The 22,500-nt window shown below is 43.0% G+C and overlaps 2 protein-coding genes across 2 annotated transcripts in view; both read right to left on the bottom strand.

The window, feature by feature from the left end:
• Positions 1 to 5,894: 5,894 nt before the first annotated feature.
• LOC139920016 (H-2 class II histocompatibility antigen, E-S beta chain-like) lies at positions 5,895 to 10,018 on the bottom strand. The gene is made up of 8 exons (XM_078282267.1): positions 9,900 to 10,018; positions 9,335 to 9,607; positions 8,433 to 8,646; positions 7,978 to 8,045; positions 7,546 to 7,659; positions 7,041 to 7,067; positions 6,683 to 6,951; positions 5,895 to 6,201 (listed from the first exon to the last, which is right to left on the bottom strand). Exons 1-6 carry the CDS (start codon positions 9,952 to 9,954, stop codon positions 7,042 to 7,044), a joined length of 750 nt encoding a protein of 249 aa, XP_078138393.1. The 5' UTR covers positions 9,955 to 10,018; the 3' UTR covers positions 5,895 to 6,201; positions 6,683 to 6,951; position 7,041.
• Positions 10,019 to 17,670: 7,652 nt separating this feature from the next.
• The window catches only part of LOC139924101 (H-2 class II histocompatibility antigen, A-U alpha chain-like), a 5,476-nt gene continuing 646 nt past the window's right edge, over positions 17,671 to 22,500 (bottom strand). The window contains exons 2-4 of the mRNA XM_078282270.1: positions 22,381 to 22,500; positions 20,161 to 20,442; positions 17,671 to 18,637 (exon numbers count right to left, since the gene is read on the bottom strand). The exon at positions 22,381 to 22,500 is cut by the window's right edge and continues 126 nt beyond it. Coding sequence (XP_078138396.1) covers positions 18,516 to 18,637; positions 20,161 to 20,442; positions 22,381 to 22,500 — 524 coding nt within the window. The 3' untranslated portion in view covers positions 17,671 to 18,515. The remainder of the gene's footprint in view (positions 18,638 to 20,160; positions 20,443 to 22,380) is intronic.

Here is a 22,500-nt window from a genome sequence, read left to right as displayed (position 1 = left end):
GAAGTCAGTGAACAAGCCTGTCAGTTATTTAGTCAGTTGGTAATTTTGTGTGTAAACTGTTTGTTTACTGTTAATTTGTTTATGTGTTTGTTTTTGTTTTGGTTTATAATCATCAACATGGGGCTGAGCATGACAACCGTTACCATGACAACCAAGTCTCGCCCCCCCCCCCCACACACACACACACATACACACATACACACTCATTTCTCTCTCTCTCTCTCTCTCTCTCTCCACCTGTCAATCACTCTGTTGTGCCACGTGGACACGCCCCCCGTATCGCTCTCCACCAATTGTCTCCCTTTAAAGAGTGACACCAGTTCCTGGTTGTAGGCTCGACCAGCCAATCAGATGGTCTTTCTGTATGATGTCATATGCTCCTTGTTTGTGATTGGTTGATTTATCCTGCCTGAAGTTTCCATGTGTTTAAACTCCTGAAAAAACATGAATAAAATAAAGAAATGTACTCTGTCTGGTTAATGGAGGGAGAGGGTGTGTGTGTGAGTGTGTGTGTGTGTGTGCGTGTGTGTGTGTGTGTGTGTGTGGGCAGGGGGTGGGGGGTGGATTGAAAATAAAGGAATAAGCCTCTGGTCAATGGAGTTTGAGTTTTAGCAAGCCTTTATTGTGCAATTAACAAGGTGTAGTTACAATTTTTAGTTGGTTCATATGACACTTTTGCACCACCATCCATAAAATAAACTAAATAAATTCACCTACAGCAAAGCATCTGCAGGGATACGTCCTGGTGGACTCTCTGGTCTCTGGGAGTACCTACTAAAGCTTTCAGGCTGTGGAGCCTGGTGCTGGAGCACCTGGACTCTGGTAGAGCCGCTTCCCCGGGTCATCTACAGGGGGTCGCTAGGATCACTTGGTGCCTTCCTTTGAGGTTAGTGAGGAGACCCATGGGCCTAATCCAGACAGACTGGACAAACACTGGTTGTACTTTATCGGTCTGTTTGGGTAGTATGGTAGTGTAGGCCTACTCAACACCGGATGGACAGCGGGACGTGGGACGCAACAACGTGGAATGAAGACAACACATGGTAGGACTGCATTCTTAATGTACTATAGGTTGGAGGAGGGTGTCTAATGTTAATATTACTGACAATGTGTTCTGAAATTGATTTAGATACCTACTATGGTCTATAGACACCTGAAGAGTTTAAAGTTCATGTCTGATGTTGTGTCCTGAAATTGATTAGAACTGTATGGGCTAGCACTAATGCTTGCTGCTCACTCCTTACGGCAAGTTGCCTAACTGGGGAACTTGGACTGTGAGTTCACCCTGTGTGGCACATAAGGACAGCCTTGTACTGGATAGTGCCTTAACCCCTAGCTGGGCTCATTGAATGGACAACCTCGACCAGGAGACAGACCCTGACCCTAACCATAGCAACCCTATGCCTAAACCCAACCAATGCCTGGCCTCTGGACTGCTTGGACCCTATGACAGATGGACAACTTTGACCAGAAGTCTAACCTAACACCAATCATAGGGGTTTCATGCCTAAACCCAACCTTCATGCTCTTTGTGGGATGACCTCAACCACACATTTACTCTTACCATAACCATTCTGGGTTGTGCAGTGAGTCTCCCATTGAATAGAGTGTTTAGAGTGACAGGTGCCAGCCAGTGCCTTGCCAAAACCTCTCTATCTAACTGTTCAGCCAACGGGCTGGACAGGGGGAGTTTTGGGTTTCCCTTGGTAGATCTAACCCCCCACCCCCAAGTGACACATCTGTGGGTGAGAATCCAGCAGACAAGGCAGAGCAGCGAGGAGGAGGAGCCAGACCTGACCAGAGGGAATGAACCTCAACAGACCATCATCATTCCCATGGCGAGCCCCTGACCAATGTCGGACCTAGAACTGGATAGCGAGGAAGCACCTGGTTACCTTCACCTTGGCCATCCACTGCAAGGGAGCATGGTCAGTAACCAGGGTGAATTTCCTTCCATACAGGTAGTACCTGAGCTGGTGGATAGACCACTTGATAGCCAAGGCTTCTTTTACCGCGCTGAGTAGCGAGATTCAGCTGGGGTCAGCTTCTTGCCGATAAAGATGACCGGATGCTCTTCCTCGCTGAACTGCTGCGAGAGGACAGGCCTGACCCCGTCGGACGCATTGATCTGGAGGACAAAGGGCCGGCTAAAGTCCAGGTTGTGAAGCTCCAACGTCAGGGCCAGCTTCAAGCTCCTGAACACCCGGTCCGCTTCATCCATCCACTGCACCCACTCTGGCTGGTGCTTCCTGGTCAGGTCTGAGAGGGGAGCTGCCACAGAGGAGAAATTGGGCACGGTACTACACAGGCCACTGGGGGTTGAAAAGGCTATCTTCTCTCCAGCACTGAGACAGGGGAACTTGCCAATAGCCTTTGGTCAAATCCAGTGTACAAACGAACTGACTTACCCAGCTGATCTATGAGGTCAAATACTTTGACATGTAGCTATGGGATACATGTCAAAGGAGACCTTGTTGACTTTGTGGAAGTGTTGCAAATCCTGTGAGTTCTGTCAGGCTTTGGGACCATGATGATGGGGCTAGACCAGGGGCTGTGCAACTTGGCAACCGGCTTCTGGGACCCGGTAGGGCCACTGCCTGATGACCACACCTGGCGGAGTGCAGATGTCTTGCTTGATAAACTGGGTTGACGCGAATAAATCGGCATGCTAGTCTACTGACTCCTTCAGGCCCTGGCACTGATGAAGGACCAGTATCTCGCAAAGCTGGACCTCCTCCTGAGTGCAACTTGTCAAGTATTTTTTTTTTTTGCCGGTGTTACTTGTGTGCCCGCATTCTCCACCAATGTGGCATGGGTAAATGCCAGCTGGAGCAGCACAACCATAGAACAGAGGCCAACCTGGATTTTAAAATACCGCGTCAGGAGACGACCCTCCAAGCGTTGCTTCCCCTCCACCACCATAACCTGGCCAGCAGTGTTCCAGCTGGTCATCCTCCTTACGTTCTTTGGCAAAGGAGCCCTCTTGGATGACCTGCTGAGAGAAGTCAAATAGAAAGTTAGCGTTAGCGGGCCTTCAGACTTTATTTTCAGTACATTGTGACACAGTCAGGGGAGGCAACACAGAAATGACACAGCAAGCACAAAGAATACTTTTGGGCAGAGCAATGGGCCCGTTTATTGATAAACAAAAACAAAATGATCAAAGGGAAAATCTCAAGGGATGAAAAAATGAGTCTTGAATGAGAGGGGTCACAAAACAAAAATCTTCTTAGCAATTCTGTTCAAACTCAAAGTGTTGCCTTACTTTGCCTGAGGCTTCCCTTCTTTTCCAACCCCCCCTCCTCCTCCTCCTCCTCCTCCTCCTCCTCCTCCTCCTCCTCCTCCTCCTTCTTCTCCTCCTCCTGGGTGGTTTGCTTCTTGCCCCTCTGCCCCATGCTTCCTCTCTCCTAACTGACTGAGCTGCCCTTTTATAAAGGTCAGGAGCATCAAGGTAATCAGCCCCAGGTGTGGCTGATGGTCTGCTCTGTTCAGGTCTGGGGAAGCTGATGTGCTGGTAAGGAGCAGCCATCCACCATGACACCCCTCAACTCTCCCCTGGATGTCTCAACATTATTGATGAGTAGAAACTAGCCAATGGCATAACCTTGATTATTGCCAATAACAATCAGTTCAATTGACTGTAGTTTACCTTTTTGTCCACACTATAACCTAAAGATCAAATTTAACCCAATTTAAAGCAGTATCACTCATAAAACAAATTTTAGTCATTTTATGTTTCTGATTTCTTAAATATTGTGTGTGTGTGTGTGTGTGTGTGTGTGTGTGTGTGTGTTACATAAGACTAGTGACAGAAGCAGGGAATCTCTTATATAACAACATGAATTATAGAACTGGGTGAGAGACATACAGAGAGACAGAAAGAGAGAGAGCGAGAGAGAGAGAGAGAGCGAGAGAGAGAGAGAGGGACAGAGAGAGAGAGAGAGAGAGATCGGGATATTCCCTGTAATCCAGAATTTTACCAAACTACAGTAATGGTGCCCCCTAGTGGTCAGAAAGCTGCATTACCAAATCCAGACACACACACACGCACACACATACACACACCAGTAGGAAGTCTTACAGCACAAACTGTTAAATCAATACATTATTCTGTACTAACAGAAATAAGTTCTGACATTAGTTAAAAAACCTTTATGAATAAACCTGCTGCGAAACAGCAGAAACACACACATACATGCAGTGGAAAATCATGATCACAGTTTATTGTTGATAGAGAACAAGGCAGGGAAGAGCTACAGAGCCTTCATAAAGGTGGTGACACACCCACACATAACAACAACAACAACAACAACAGCAATAATAATAATAATAATAATAATAGCAATAATAAAAAGAACATTTAAAGAACAAAGAATCAGAGAAAATGGCATGTAATAATAGAAGCGATAGATTAAATCTATTTCCTTATTTACCCCAGGCCAAGAGATTCTGCTGAGTGTGTAAATCCAAAGGTTTTCCTCTGTAATAAAAGTTTTAAGTTATCACCTGTTCAGTTTCCTGGTTATGCTTCATCTTAGGATATTGTAAATAAAATGCAAATGGAGTATTTATGTTCAGTTACAGACACTTATGTCAAAGGAGTCTGGACCATTTATAGCAACAAATGGTTATTCAGTTGTATTTGGCGCTGCTCTTGAGGATGCTCCCCAGTAAATCCAAGCAGCATATGGGATAGTAAACATCCCAAAACATGTTTTCTCCCTGTTTGAGTCCTGAATCAGCAGGGACCGCATCAGAAACCCTCCAAAACAACAGGGCCACCCTGACAGGACATGTACCCGGCCCGTGTGAAGCAACAGGCATGTTGTTGCGGCGTGACTCAAACCCTCCGTGAAGGAAGAGACCCTGGTGTGCAATGGGACAGGTGCTGGAGCTCTTTTGGAGCGGGTGTTCATGAGCGAGTGATGGCTGGATGTTGTGAACGGCCTTCAGGTCGCTGTTATCCGAGTTACTCTCGTCTCTCAGCAGGTTGCGGCGGCGCCGGCGGCAGCAGGAGGATCGGCACAAACACGACTCTTCCTTTACAAAGACTTCTTGAAGTAGTTTGAGCGGACTTTATTTGCCAGACGAGAGCTACGATGGCAGGTTTGGATAGAGGCGGTTGGCGTTTCAAGCTCTAACTGACCCACTTCAGTTCATTCTGCTTCCTTCAGGTCCAACCTTCAAACTAAACCTTCCTGAACAAACCAGCTAGATCTCAAAGGTCTGATTTCTCTCTTTTATATAATAATGTCTCTAGAAACATCTTCAGCTGCTCAGATTAAAACAGACTGGGAGGAGAAACTGGAAGATAATATCAGAGGAAAGCTGGGATTGGTCCGTGGAGTCGGTGGATTTCTTGTCCACAGCTTCCTGGTTTCTAAGTGTTGCGTTGTGTTTATTGATCTAAAGTCAGTCGATCCAGAATATTGTCCGGTCTGTCAGAAACATGTGAGCAGCACCAAGCTGCAGCAGATCCAACTCTGAGCTCAGTTTCACTGTTTTGTCATTTTGGATGAAGAGATTTGGGTAAAATCCTGTAAGTTAGTGTCGGTGAAAACACTCAGAAACCACGAATGTGTCAGGATTGATCCTCATGAAGATCATTTAAAAAGTGTTTTCAGAGGTTTTCATGTTGTGTGATCACAGGAGTTAATATAAAGATATGGAATATTACAGTAATGGATATGTGCTGATGGGTTTATAATCAATGATGCTGTAAATATGGACAGAGCTTCATAATCAATTACACAGATAATATAATAAATATACAACTAAATATGTAACGATGACATGTGAGACTTTCCCATGGATCATTAATGTGATGCTGACATGTTTCTGAACACACAAACAAACATGAGGAGAGTCTCAGCTAAAATAACAAAGTGACAGAGTGTTTTCCAAAGGTTTATTGTAGGAAAAGACATATCACTCCAGTAGAAATATAAGAATCTAACACTCAGAAAACCTAAGGCTCCTAAAATATTGAAGCAGCTGATTGTGTGATTTTACAGATGAAGTTAAAGGACAGAAGGAGGATCAGATGTTCTTCCTTTAGTCTGAGTCAGTTTGAGGAAGTTAGTCGCTGGAAAACAATGATGTCACACAGGAAGTGAAGCTTCAATCACAAATACATCAGAGTGACACTCAGATACACGTCATGCTACATACATGTGCTGTACGTCACACTACATACATGTGCTGTACGTCACACTACATACATGTGCTGTACATCATGTATATCACAGTGCATACATGTGCTGTACATCATGTATATCACAGTACATATATATCATGTATATCACAGTGCATACATGAGCTGTACATCATGTATATCACAGTACATATATATCATGTATATCACAGTACATATATGTGCTGTACATCATGTATATCACAGTACATATATATCATGTATATCACAGTACATATATGTGCTGTACATCATGTATATCACAGTACATATATATCATGTATATCACAGTACATATATATCATGTATATCACAGTACATATATGTGCTGTACATCATGTATATCACAGTACATATATATCATGTATATCACAGTACATATATATCATGTATATCACAGTACATATATATATCATGTATATCACAGTACATATATATCATGTATATCACAGAACATACATGTGCTGTACATCATGTATGTCACAGTACATATATATCATGTATGTCACAGTACATATATATCATGTATATCACAGAACATACATGTGCTGTACATCATGTATATCACAGTACATATATATCATGTATATCACAGAACATACATGTGCTGTACATCATGTATATCACAGTACATATATATCATGTATATCACAGAATATACATGTGCTGCACATCATGTATGTCACAGCACATGTGCAGCGTGTCACAGAAGGCTTGAAGCAGAAACAGCAGCTCCTCCTCTCCAGCAGGTGGCAGCACTGAAAACACAAGAAAGCAGGTTGAATTCCCAGCTGACTTTTCCTTCCAGGAGACAAACAGACAACAGGGACAAGTTTAGGATTCCTACCTCAGTTAGTGGGAACCAGAATCCGTCCTGATTTAACACAAGAGAAGAAGAGACTGCTGTTATTTACTCATATAAACACAAGAGAAGAAGAGACTGCTGTTATTTACTCATATAAACACAAGAGAAGAAGAGACTGCTGTTATTTACTCATATAAACACAAGAGAAGAAGAGACTGCTGTTATTTACTCATATAAACACAAGCGAAGAAGAGACTGCTGTTATTTACTCCTATAAACACAAGAGAAGAAGAGACTGTTGTTATAAAAACAAGAGAAGAAGAGACTGCTGTTATAAAGACAAGAGAAGAAGAGACTGCTGTTATTTAGTCATTATTATGTTATTGTTCTGTAAGACAACTGGTCTGAACTGGTCTGAACTGGTCTGAACCGGTCTGAACCGGTCTGAACTGGTATGAACCGGTCTGAACTGGTCTGAACCGATCTGAACTGATCTGAACTGGTCTAAACCGGTCTGAACTGGTCTGAACTGGTCTAGTGGACTGACCATGGGCCTTCCTCCTGTAGTAGATGAATCCAGCCAGAGATAAGATCAGACCCAGAACCAGTCCTGAGGCTCCGATGGCGATCTTGTTTCTCTCAGACTCAGGCATCGACGGGTCTGTTGAGAGAGAGACAGGTCAACAGACAGACAGGCAGAGAGACAGAGAGACAGACAGAGAGACAGACAGACAGACAGACAGGTAGACAGGTAGAGAGACAGACAGGCAGACAGACAGGCAGGTAGTCAGACAGACAGACAGGCAGACAGACAGACAGGTAGAGAGACAGACAGGCAGACAGACAGGCAGGTAGTCAGACAGACAGACAGACAGACAGATAGGTAGAGAGACAGACAGAGAGACAGACAGGTAGAGAGACAGACAGACAGACAGACAGACAGAGAGACAGACAGGTAGTCAGACAGACAGGTAGTTACCCCAGTCCTGGATCACAGGAGTGTTCAGGCTGGCGTGCTCCACCATGCAGGAGATCTTCTCTCCAGACCTGTTCAACACACACACACACACACACACACACACACACACACACACACACACACACACACACACACACACAGGTTGGTTTATTTCATATTTTATTACTGGACCGGACTGGATCTGGACTCACCTGGGTGTGTACTCCAGGTGGATCTGGACTCACCTGGGTGTGTACTCCAGGTGGATCTGGACTCACCTGGGCGTGTACTCCAGGTGGGACTGGACTCACCTGGGCGTGTACTCCAGGTGGATCTGGACTCACCTGGGCGTGTACTCCAGGTGGATCTGGACTCACCTGGGCGTGTACTCCAGGTGGATCTGGACTCACCTGGGCGTGTACTCCAGGTGGATCTGGACTCACCTGGGTGTGTACTCCAGGTGGATCTGGACTCACCTGGGTGTGTACTCCAGGTGGGACTGGATCTGGTAGTACCAATCCCCGTCCTCCAGCTCATCAGTGGAAGTGACATCAGAGGTCACGACCTTTCCGTCTCTCAGCCAGGTCACACGGATTTGTTTTGGGTAGAAGTCGTAGACGCTGCACATCAGCATGGCAGTGTGTTTCCCACCAGGGGGCGTCACTGAGCTCAGCCTGACAGAGGGTTCAGCTGTAGGACACAGTGTTATTATTATTATTATTATTATTATCATCATTATTATTATCATTAGTAATAGTAGTAGTGAAAGTATTAACAGTAATAATATTACTAGCTGCAGTATCGGTGTTTTGCCACCAGATGGCGACACTGAGCTCAGTCTGGTTCAGAGTTCATAGACAGAAAACTTTAATGAGAAACAATATTATGAATTTATTTATTAAATATTATTATGAAAGGCCTTTCATAATAAATGTCATTTTCCTGTAATGATATTTTAAGTTTTTCTTTAAAGTTAAGTAATATTTCCATATATACACACTGAGAAACTATTAAAATACTTTAGTAACAATCTGCTGAATAATAATATATTTTTCCATGGAATGATTTGACTGATCAATAGATCTATAAAATATCTATAAATCAATATAGATATTTTATAGAAGGAAACAGGTTGACAGCAGACACACATAGCAGTAGTTCGTCTAGACTGTATCTACGTATGAAACTAAACTTAATTTAAACTCAATTTAAACAGTAGAAACACTCAAATCTGACAGAATCTATTTCCAACTGCATTCATTTTATCTTGAAATTAAATTCAAAGACTAAGAGCTCTGTAATAATTATTTTAATCAGTGATGTGTTTATTATTATTAAGGTTTATTTGATGGTGTTGCTGTAGAGAACAGCAGCTCACCTGTCTTAGTCAGTATGTTGCTGTACCAGATCTCAACGTTGTGTTTGCAGTAGCTCTCCTTCTCAGCCTTCAGACTCCCCAGGTATGCAGCATCTTTGTTCCAGTTCTCTGCGTACTTCAAACCAGGTTCAGTGTATCCAACAAATTTCCCCACAGAGCTGCTGAACCTGACGTCCTCGATCTTGTTGTAATAGTAAGATAATGTGTACTCTATGTCCTTCAGCTCAGAGGAGTTGAAGTCACAGCGGGCCACCGAATATTCCTCAAATCCATCTGGAGATCAAAGACAAAATGAATCTGTTAAGTTTCACAGATATAAATATAATATCATGAACACTCAAACTGAATAGTATTATCTATGAGCTAGTTATTGATCAGTTCCAGTTATTGATGTATTGATCCTACCTGCTCCATACAGACTGATGAACAGTATTATCTATGAGCTAGTTATTGATCAGTTCCAGGTATTGATGTATTGATCCTACCTGCTCCATACAGACTGATGAATAGTATTATCTATGAGCTAGTTATTGATCAGTTCCAGGTATTGATGTATTGATCCTACCTGCTCCATACAGACTGATGAAGAAGAGGGAAAAGCCCAGAAAAGATGAAGCCATGTTCCTCTGCTGAGTTCACAAACTCTGACAGACTGAAACTGAGTCCTGCTATAAAAACCAATGTAGGAGCCACACACTGGTCACATGACCAGCATCACCTGTTGCCAGGCAGACAGTCCAGCCTAAAGGCTGCTGGAGGCAGAGCCAGAGAGCATCATGGGAGAACTACATCGACCCTGTAATACTTATCATACATATAAAGTTATCTAGCTATAATCTATCTATTATAGATCTACAGTTATCTATTATAGATCAGTTATCTATTATAGATCTACAGTTATCTATCTGATTAGGGAAGACAGACAGACAGACAGACAGGCAGACAGACAGACAGACAGACAGACAGACAGACAGACAGGCAGACAGACAGGCAGACAGACAGGCAGACAGACAGACAGACAGACAGGCAGACAGACAGACAGACAGACAGACAGACAGACAGGCAGACAGACAGACAGGCAGACAGACAGACAGACAGACAGGTTGACAGGCAGTCAGACAGACAGACAGACAGACAGGTAGACAGACAGACAGACAGGCAGGCAGGCAGACAGAGAGACAGACAGACAGACAGACAGGCAGGTAGACAGACAGACAGGCAGGCAGACAGAGAGACAGACAGACAGACAGACAGACAGACAGACAGACAGGCAGACAGACAGGTAGACAGACAGACAGACAGACAGACAGACAGACAGGCAGACAGACAGGCAGACAGGCAGACAGACAGACAGACAGAGAGACAGACAGACAGACAGACAGACAGGCAGACAGACAGGCAGACAGACAGACAGTCAGACAGAGAGACAGATGGGCAGACGGGCAGACAGACAGGCAGACAGACAGACAGACAGACGGGCAGACGGGCAGACAGACAGGCAGACAGACAGGCAGAGAGATAGACAGACAGACAGACAGGCAGACAGACAGGCAGACAGGCAGGTTAATATCAATATAAATAGGATAAAACATTGATTTATTCTGATTGATCAGTTATAAACTGATCAAAGTATCAATACACACTGTGGATAAATAAATAACTTATTTGGGACCAACATCCATCATTCTTCTGTTTTATTTTCCTAATGTTTCTGTTACATGCAGGGCATTGTGGGTAAATCACAGCAGAGTGGGACTCTCCTGCCGTGGCTCAACCCGTCCTGACCATGACCCTGACCCACCAGCTGTGTGTGTGTGTGTGTGTGTGCGTGTGTGTGTGCGTGTGTGTGTGCGTGTGTGTGTGTGTGTGTGTGCGTGTGTGTGTGTGTGTCTGTGTGTCTGTGTGTGTGTGTGTGTGTGTGTGTGTGTGTGTGTGTGCTCCTGCTCAGTGTCCAGCAGGCAGAACAACAACTAACCGTAACCCAACATGGCGGCAAAGGTCACATGTGCATGACAGGTGAGGTGACAGCCAATAGGAGCAGGTCACTGTGGTCAGACTGGATCAGAGTGTAACATGGAGGATCAATATCAGATTTCATCAAATGTGTGTGTGTGTGTGTGTGTGTGTGTGTGTGTGTTCCTGTGTTACTGCTGCTGTCATATTAATCATTACTTTGAGGGACTGTGATCTTTGTTTCTGCTGATGATCTGCTCACTTTATTAATCAATTGCAGTTCATATTATCATTTTTATTATCATCTGTTCTCCACATTAACACCTATCATATCTCAACTGACCAACCAGCGGCGTCGTTCGGCCTGGGCGTCCGAGGCTACAGACCCAAATGTTTTATGAATAGCCCCGGATCTCAATTTTTTATTTTTTTTACAAAAATAACAATAATAAAAAAAATATCTATTCATCTGTCATTCCAATCATGCATTAAAGCCCTTGAAAATAGACAGAGAGAGAGAGAAAGAGAGAGAGAGAGAGAGAGAGAGAGAGACAGAGAGAGAGAGAGAGAGAGAGACAGAGAGAGACAGAGAGAGAGAGAGAGAGAGAGAGAGACAGAGATAGAGAGAGAGAGAAAGAGAGAGAGAGAGACAGAGAGAGGGAGAGAGAGAGATTTTTAGATTTTAGAAAATACTTTATTCTATCAATCTTTCAACATTCCATTTACAAAAATACAACCATCTTCAAAACACAAATAAATAAATACTCAACAATAGATCACATCACATCAACTCCACAGAAAAAGTCAGTTGGTTTTCATTCACAGAACACAACACATCACCATGAGTCCAGATCACGCTGAACTGATCTACATCCTTCATTTCTCTGTAATAATTAAAATCAATCATTATTCTGGCTTTCACCATCCTAGTTAACAATAATTTTACATCAATGTCTACTGAGTCATCGATCTTCCTCTTCCTGCTTACATAAATAGCCATCTTTGTTTGTCCCAAGATAAAATTCATGAGTTGACATTTGTGTTTTGCAAACTTTTTGTATTTAAAACCAAGAATGAACATTTGCATGGAGGAAACCTCCCCTGCCCTTCTGAACCAACTCTCCAGCAGCAGGAACAGCGGTGCCAGAGCATGCAGTCCAGGTAACAGTGGAGCACAGTTTCTTTACAAGGACAAAAAGGACATTTATCACTCACACCTTGATTAATAACAGAAATAAAAGCATTGACTGCTACTATCCCATGCAAAACTCTCCACTGTAGGTCAGCTACCCTTTTTGTTAATGGAGGCTTATATAAACCCCTCCAAGCAGGTTTGACATCACATCCCAAGCGCAGATGATCTCGCCAAGGTGTGTCAATCCGATTGTGTAATTTACTCTTATTTAGACACTTAACCATCATTTTATATAAATCTTTACCTTTTACTTCTTCCAAGTTTAAACAAGTACGACTTTTCTCGTCTAAAAAAGAACCAGCACAGTTATCGAAACTGGGACGAATACCTAAACAAGGAAAAGGATCATCTACATGAGGCACAATCAAACCATTACAGTATTCATTCAACAGGAGGCGTTCATGTCCAGTCAGACACTGTTTCCAGTGTCCAAGCAGCTTGCTGATGATCCTCACAGATCTCACTCCCAGGCTAGCTGCTAGAGCGTCTGCATTGTCCAATTCAGGTCCAGCAATGTTCACTACAGACCCAAAGGTCAGAATCCCTGCTCTGCAGAACACTTCTGCAGCTGCTGCTCCTGCCCAGCAGGGGGCGTCCAAACGTCCTCCATGCACCACAGGCTCCCGCAGCAACCGGTATAAGGAGCCACTGGGCATTATTCTCTCCTTCACCAACATTTTCCACACTGTGAAAACACCACGGTAGAAAATTGGCAAAGTCTGGAGCTTCAGAGTCCTTAAATCCATCAGGAATAGTGAGTCATGCAGTCCCAGACCATGAAACTGTTGCAGAGCTATGTGTGCCAGTGGTCTCCACACCAAGTCTTTAGGGCCAAACAGCAGTCTCTGAATAAACTGAAGGCGGAAAGCAGCACCTCTGCTGGCCAGATGTATAAGTCCTTGTCCTCCTTCTTCTTTTGGAAGAAAAAGAACAGCCTGAGGAATCCAATGCAATTTATCCCAAAAGAAATCAACCAAAACAGCTTGAATTGGTGAAAGCAAGTTTGAAGGGGGATCCACACAAACTAATCTGTGCCATAACGAAGAGGACACTAGATTGTTAATTACAAGCGTCCTCCCTCTGTAAGACATGCTTGGCAAGAGCCATTTCCACTTTTTAAGCCGGCCTTCTACTTTTTCTAAAACGTTCTCCCAGTTCTTTTCTAACAGATTCTTCACCTAGAAACACTCCCAAGTACTTTATCCCTCCTTTTTTCCAAGTTAGCCCTCCTGGTAGAACTAAATTATCTAGCAACTTTTTCCCAACCATCACAGCTTCACTTTTTTTCCAGTTCACCTTAGCAGAGGAAAGTTTATTAAAAAGACTTATATTCCCCTCCAAAATATCGATGTCCCTTTGTTTATTAACTATTACCATAACATCATCTGCATACGCTGAAATTTTAACAGCTGAAGCACAACCTGGAAAACAAACACCTGACAGTTCTTTCCTGAGTTTGTGAAGCAGAGGCTCGATGGCGAGGGAATACAACATCCCGGACAGAGAGCATCCCTGCCGTACCCCCCTCTGCACATTAAAAGGTGCGGCCAAACCACCATTCATTTTTAGTATACTCGCAATATCACGGTACAGTACCTGGATCTTGGCTATGAAACCTGGGCTGAACCCAAAAGCATTTAGCGTCTGCCACAGATACTGGTGTTCAACCCGGTCAAAAGCCTTTTCCTGGTCTATGGAAATAAGACCAGTATCTATACCCAATGAGCCAGAGACGTCCAAAACATGCCGAATGAGAGTGATATTATCACTTATTAACCTGCCGGGCACACAGTAAGTCTGGTCAACATGGATGACCTCACTCATCACCTCTCTAAGTCTAGAGGCTAAAACTTTAGAGAGGATTTTATAGTCCCCACACAACAAAGACACAGGTCTCCAGTTCTTCAGATCTTGTAGATCTCCCTTTTTCGGCAGCAAGGTGATAACCGCCCTCCTGCAGCTCAGCGGCAGGTGTCCTTTACACAAACTGTCACGAAGCACCTCCAACAGATCTTCACCAACCACTGACCAAAACCATTTGTAAAACTCAACGGGCAGTCCATCGATGCCGGGTGCTTTTCCATTTCCCAGGCTCATGACAGCAGTATACAGTTCATTCAAAGACAGTTCTGCGTCCAACACTGCATTAGTGTCAGCATCCACCTGAGGTAGTCCAGCATAAAAAGATTCAGCCAACTCTAAATCCTCCACATATTCCCTTTTAAAGAGCTCTTTGTAGAAGAAGGTGGCATATCTCCGAATCTCAGGGGTTTCCATTATTGTGGATCCACTTTCAGAGCGTAAAGAGTGGAGAATCTTTCTCTGACCGTTCTTTCGCTCCAAACTGAAGAAAAACTGCGAGGGGGCGTCCATGTGAGATGCATTCAGGAACCGTGAGCGGACCAGAGCTCCCTGTGCTGTAAAGCCCAACAGGTTGGCTAAGGCAGCCTTTTTAGATTTAAGGGCTTCAATATGCCCTCGATCTCCTGTAGAATCCACTAGACTTTGTAATTCTACTACTTCAGTCTCTAGGTCTTGAAGAGACCTGGTAATGTGCTTGGTGACATTGCGAGTATACTGTTGACAAAATTGTTTAATCTGACTCTTTCCAATGTCCCACCATTGCTGCACTGAAGAAAAAGTAGATTTGTTTTTCCTATGTGAAACCCATAAAAATTCAAAAGCCTCTCTAAAAGATTTATCATGTAAGAGACCAGTATTAAAATGCCAATATGCGCTGTGTAACTTAACATTTTGAATAAAAAAGGAGCACTGAACAAGACAATGATCAGACAAACCAACAGGAAAAATTTGACATGTTTTAAAAATGCCAAAATGATGCTTAAAACAATAAAAGCGATCAAGTCTGGCTAATGACAACAAATTGTCCTTGGAGTGACTCCAGGTGTACTGCCTGTCATTCCTGTTAAAACCTCTCCAAACATCTTTTAACTCACAAGTTTCAATTAAACGCCTGAGTCTGGCAGACGAAGCAGGATGAGGCTCCAGGTGATTCCTATCTAATTTGGCATTTTCCGTGCAGTTAAAATATTAAAATCACCCCCCAGAAACAAAAAATCATCAGTACAATTGTGAAATCTCATTCTTTCAATGCTCAAAACTGGAGCATAAACATTCACAAAAATCATTTTCACATTTTCATATTGTACTTTGACTTTTAAAATATGACCACACATTATTTCTTCCACCTGCACAGAACAGGGACTAAAGCCCTTCGAAAAAAGCACGCCAACTCCCCCACTGTTAGACAATTTATGGCTTAGAATTACTTCCCCAGGCCACTCCTTCTTCCAGTCAATTTCATTTTCAGTGTCACTGTGAGTTTCTTGTACAAAAACCACATCTAAGTTTTTTATCTCTATCAGTTTGAAGAGAGCTCTTTTCACATCACTTCTTGCACCATTAATATTTAAAGATCCTATTTTTAAATCCCCCATGGAAAAGAAAGAACTTGTCACTAAAACAAAAACACATACAACTAATATGTGGAGAAGCATTTCTGACTTAATCATCATCTTCAATTAGTTGAGCTCTGACTTTTGTCACAATTTTCTTGAGCCGATAAATCTCTTGTTCACTGAAAACCTCCTCTTCCTTCCTCAGCCGTGTCACAGACCTAACAAACACTCTCAAATCAGGGAAAAACTTTTCAGTTTTAACTCCTCTTTGCCCTTTAGTGTCCAGTAGAAATTTCTTTATTTTCTCAAGAGGATAAAAATTGGTCTCATCCTCTTGTGATGGCGTCCACTCACATTCCTCATCATCATCTGACAAATCCTCCAGCACTTTCTTAGCCTTAGCACCGCTCTGTTCTCTGTCAAGATTGCCCGACCCGCCTGCAGGCTCCCCGGCCCGCCCGGCCGGCCGGTCCGGCCCCGGGTCGGCCCGTCCCCCGGCCTCAGGGCAAGACCGAACCAAATGTCCCTCTGCCCCGCAACCGAAACATTTCATAGTTTCAGAAGTCGCAAACACAATGTAACTGAAGCCATCAACTTTGAAACTGAAAGTCAAGTTCAAATCATTCGTATTATCTTTGAGAATCATAAAGACCTGTCTCCTGTGACACACAACATGCTTTAGTTTTGGCGACTTGCACCCCAGCAGAACCATTTTAATGGGAGACATCAGCTGCCCGTAGCGCGACAGCTCTTTGGCCAACTCTTCATTTTTAATGAATGGAGGTGCGTTTGAAATCATGATCTTTTTAGCTGGATTCACCAGCGGGAGAACAGGGGTGAAAGTATCACGAACCACAACACCGTGTTCAACAACCTTCTCAACTTTGGCCACATCATCCAGAAAAATGACAAAAGCGCTGTTCATGCGAGAGGCAGATTTCACACTTTCAAACCTACAACCTCTCCAACAGCGTAGCTCGCCTCCTCCACCGAAACGAGAACTTGAAAGAGCAACAAGAGCACAACAGAGGAAGGGATGAGTCTGTGAAGATAGATGTTATCAGATGGAGATCAGATGGCTGATTACACTGCAGTAAGTAATATGCAATATGCATCTGTTGCTGCAGTGAATATTGGCCTGCAGCTGCCTCCAGCAGTGTTGCTGTGTTGTGTGACTGTCAGCCCATAGGGAATAATGAGCACTGATGACTGTTTAGCCCCTATGGGATGGAACAGTGCATTAATGGTTTGCTTTTGTATAATCTGATATTGGTTGGTGTGTTCAAATAATTGGTTAAGTCTATGTATAAAATAAATTGATAAATAACATGTTTATGATCTAATCATCACATCAAAAAATGAGAGATTGGGTTAGATTTTGGTTGGCATTTGCTGATTGCATCCTTTTTATGAGCAGGACAGGAGAGAGAAGAGAACAGGAGGAGAGAGCAGAGGAGAGGAGGAGTGTGACAGACAGAGGAGACACCAAGAGCTGCTGGAGAGGTGAAGAGAGGTGAAGAGAGGTGAAGAGAGGTGAAGAAGAGGAGAGCATCAGATAGACGAGACAGAGTTAACACAGTCTGTCACAGTTCAAAAGGAGCCTTGTCACATGATAGAAGCAGAAGCTATGAGACCAGGGTTGGTCAATTTTCAAAATTGAACAAAGCTTTGGCAACATACAATCTAGCATAATGACTGCTTCATCAACATCAAGGCTCTTATTTTTTCTCAGGGTTTTACTCCTGCTGCTGAAAAAAATAATAACGAAGTTTAATGAGAACTCAGATCATTTTGTTTATTTTGATTTCATGTTGTGAAAGCCGGCCTACACATCTGACCAGAACCTTTTGGTAGAGCACAGTGTCTCACATCTTATATTCACTTTACTCTGAAATAACTTGAAAATGGTGCAATTATCGGGTGAAAACTCTGGGCTCAAGATCCTAACAACGCCTCTGACCTCCACACACTTGCTGCTGTCAGGTCTGTTGTGTCTGTTGTTAATACACGTTAAGCCCCTTCATTCACTTACTCTGCCACAGCAGCTCAACATGTCTCTGCTGTTACTGTAAAATTATAATATCCACTTGTGTGAACATTTTCTCACCGTACGTCTGATTATTATTGCAGAACCAAACAAGTCACATCCTTCACTCCCATCCATGCAGCTGTAGCTCTTATTCTGTCATTTATTTCAGTGTTACAGTTTCCCCAGTATGCTACTCTCTGTGAGTCTGCCTCATTCACTCTGACTGGTGTAACAAAACAGGGAAATATATCAAAAGTATTTATACATAATAAAAGCAGTGATTGACTACTCAGTAACTCTCTTCCTCAACCAAATGCCACAACAGAAAGCTTTATTATTGTAATGTTAAACAGTGAAAATGTAAATATTCATCACTTAAAAGAATATACAGATAGAAAGTTGAATTGATTTGTTTGTGTGAAAGCTAACATGTGAGCGCTGCCTCCTCCAGGTGAATCAGTACAGATCCACACAGCAGAGAGAAGCAGTTTAAAACCAGTAGGACAGAAACCAGAAACTTTATTCTGGTTCCAGTCTGTGAACTCCTGCAGCTCCTTCGGTCCGCCTCGCATCATCAATAACCGATCAGTTGCATTCGTTTCCTTTGATGAGGAAGAAGGTTCCTGTGGCCACGCCCAGCAGACCCACGGTCAGACCCAGTCCACAAAACACCGCAGGTCCGATCCCCGGCTGGTTCTGCTCCACATCTGAGGAGGAACCAAACGCATGAACACATGAACACACATGAACACATGAACACATGAACACACGGGAACACACATGAACACACGGGAACACACAAGAACACACATGAACACATGAACACATGAACACACGGGAACACACGGGAACACACAGGAACACACATGAACACACATGAACACACATGAACACACGGGAACACACATGAACACACATGAACACACATGAACACACGGGAACACACATGAACACATGAACACATGAACACACATGAACACACATGAACACACGGGAACACACATGAACACATGAACACATGAACACACGGGAACACACGGGAACACACATGAACACACATGAACACACATGAACACACATGAACACATGAACACACATGAACACACATGAACACACATGAACACACGGGAACACACATGAACACACGGGAACACACATGAACACACATGAACACATGAACACACGGGAACACACATGAACACACATGAACACACGGGAACACACATGAACACACGGGAACACACGGGAACACACATGAACACACATGAACACACGGGAACACACATGAACACACGGGAACACACGGGAACACACATGAACACACGGGAACACACGGGAACACACATGAACACACGGGAACACACATGAACACACATGAACACACGGGAACACACGGGAACACACATGAACACACGGGAACACACGGGAACACACATGAACACACGGGAACACGCATGAACACACGGGAACACGCATGAACACACGGGAACACACGGGAACATGCATGAACACGCAGGAACGCGCATGAATATTACCAACAGATGGTTCAAACAGGACAGGCTAGTTAGTGTTAGCTAACTTGTTAGCTGTAGTTTCAGTTAGTGTTACAGTTTTTTACGATTGCTAGCAACCTTTTATCAGTTCTCTAGTCACATTTTCATAACTCTTAACACAGTTAGCACAACATCGGTCTGTTGCGGGCCATACAGGGCCAAACAGTACAGGCTAGTTAGTGTTAGCTAACTTGTTAGCTGTAGTTTTGGTTGGTGTAAGCTAACTGTAGTTTTGGTTGGTGTAAGCTAACTAGTTTTGGTTGGTGTTAGCTAACTGTAGTTTTGGTTGGTGTTAGCTAGCTGTAGTTTTGGTTGGTGTTAGCTAACTGTAGTTTTGGTTGGTGTAAGCTAACTAGTTTTGGTTGGTGTTAGCTAACTGTAGTTTTGGTTGGTGTAAGCTAACTAGTTTTCGTTGGTGTTAGCTAACTGTAGTGTTGGTTGGTGTTAGCTAACTGTAGTTTTGGTTGGTGTTAGCTAACTGTAGTTTTGGTTGGTGTTATCTAACTGTAGTTTTGGTTGGTGTTAGCTAACTGTAGTTTTGGTTGGTGTTAGCTAACTGTAGTTTTGGTTGGTGTTAGCTAACTGTAGTTTTGGTTGTGTTAGCTAACTGTAGTTTTGGTTGGTGTTAGCTAACTGTAGTTTTGGTTGGTGTTAGCTAACAGATGAAGGTGCGTCACCCCAGATTCGGGTCTGCGGCTGGCTCAAGGCTCGGTGCTCCACAGAACAGCTGTAGGTGTCTCCAAGCTGTGGGATGAAGCTCAGCCTGGAGAACTGGTTGAAGGTGCCGTCTTTGTTGGGGAAGGGGATGTCGAGGCTCGTTCCTTCGGTCACGTTCTCGTCGTTCCTGGTCCAGTAGACCTTGACGGGAGCGGGGAAGAACCCGGTCACATGGCAGATGAGGTGGTTCTCCACTCCGAGCTCCACAACGTCTCTGGTGTAGATGGTGCTGTGAGGAGCATCTGCACAACAACACAATGTAAACATAATGTAAACATGTGCACAACACAATGTAAACATAATGTAAACATCTGAACAACAACACAATGTAAACATAATGTAAACATCTGCACAACAACACAATGTAAACATCATGTAAACATCTGAACAACAACACAATGTAAACATCATGTAAACATCTGTACAACAACACAATGTAAACATCATGTAAACATCTGAACAACAACATAATGTAAACATAATGTACAACATCTGCACAACAACACAATGTAAACATCATGTAAACATCTGAGGGGTTTTCCAGAAAGACGGTTTAAGAAATCCTAAACTAAATCCTGAACTCTGACTTGAGTGAGCTAGACACGGCATAGCAGGAATTTTCGGTTCCAGAACAACTGATTCAGATTTCAGTGATCGGGTTGATCAACTCTGATAGGTTGAGGCTGAACTCTGCGTGTTCACGGTGAATTTATAAAGCCATCCTCAATCGAGGACTGAAAACAGGATTAATGATGGATTCAGAGGCGACAAGCAGAGCAGAGCGTCATATTTCACTCCAGCTGAACAAGAAATATTAATGACAGCTTGTAGTGAAGTTCAGCAAAAAAATAAAATAAATACACATCAGCAACACTTGTGAGACTTGACATGGCAAAAAATTGTAGATAGAGTTAATGCGTGAGTTAACTATCAAGTTTAATGCTTGTTTTAGTCATTCAACATTTAACATACCTCTGTAAACTAATGTTTAATTAATAGGAAGGATGCAGCATAGGTTATTGCCTGAATTGTACACTCTTAATTATTTTTTTACATTTAATTTAGGTGTAGCCTAATCCAGGCGGCATGAAATGCACTTGGCAACAAATTTAAAAAAAGTATAAGAACATAATTCAAACTCGTAGGAGCCGGCCCTATCTTTGAACAGTGGTAGATAACTGATGGCATGAAGGAGCTCATCAGAGCCAACGACTACGCCCAGGACACACGTGCCAACATAAAGGGCAGGTTTATCACATTCATAATTAATATTTATCTCTTATCTCTATCTACAATGTTATACAGAAAGCTTCCAGTAGCGAATAAACGAAGGGCGATGCATAACATGTGTACAGAGGTCAGAAGAAGATAAATTGACTCTTCTGAAAAACGGTAACACTCGCGATGATATGCTACAGGTGGGTGTGATAAAATATATCACAGTCTCTTTCGAAGTAAAGCCCTGCAAATAATTTGAGCTTCCACATCAACGGGATCTTCAAGACAGGTTTAAAGCCATTTTCCAGAAAAGTTGAACAAACTGACTTGTGTGATGCTTAAATGCTGCAGGCTCAGTCGGGTTTAACTCAAGTAAACCTCAAGTCAGCCTGCCACAGAGCAGGTTAGCTGAGAACATCAGTTGCCATAGTAACTGATCTAGATTTACTCTGATCTCAGTTTTTGGAACAGAAAATCCTGGATTTCTGTGAATTCTGAGTTAACAGATCTGGATAACTTGCCAAACCTGCTTTCTGGAAAACCCCCCTGAACAACACAATGTACAACATCATGTAAACATCTGAACAACAACATAATGTAAACATCTGCACAACAACACAATGTAAACATAATGTAAACATCTGCACAATTCATATCAATATCACTTTACATCTCTCAGTAGCATTGAAATATTTTTTACTAAGTTCTGACATTTAACAAAGGTCTTTTATTTCTGAACAGCACGTAATATCTTTTAATTCCCAGTAATATAAAACACCAGCAGAAAAATACTTTTCATACAGGTTCTCATCTCTCAGTAGTATTAAATATCTTTTCTTACATTACAGTATGGTAAAAGTATTGTATATTTATTACAGTAATGTATAACATCTGCAGTCATTCCTTATCTGTAGTTTAAATTGTTGAACAGCAGTAAATTAAACTTTATCATCTTTCCTTACCGAGCTGCAGAGGAGGGTTCTTGTAGCTTTGTCGATCTGTTTTCAGGTTTTGTCTGCAGATCGCCTGAGCAGCCACAGCTCCATCATAACATGTTGGGCAGGTCACCTGATCTACAAACT

Source organism: Centroberyx gerrardi, unplaced genomic scaffold, assembly GCF_048128805.1.
Source record: "Centroberyx gerrardi isolate f3 unplaced genomic scaffold, fCenGer3.hap1.cur.20231027 Scaffold_54, whole genome shotgun sequence".
Lineage (NCBI taxonomy): Eukaryota > Metazoa > Chordata > Actinopteri > Beryciformes > Berycidae > Centroberyx > Centroberyx gerrardi.
Note: the sequence above shows the minus strand (reverse complement) of the source record. Positions and strands in the feature narration are given on the sequence as shown.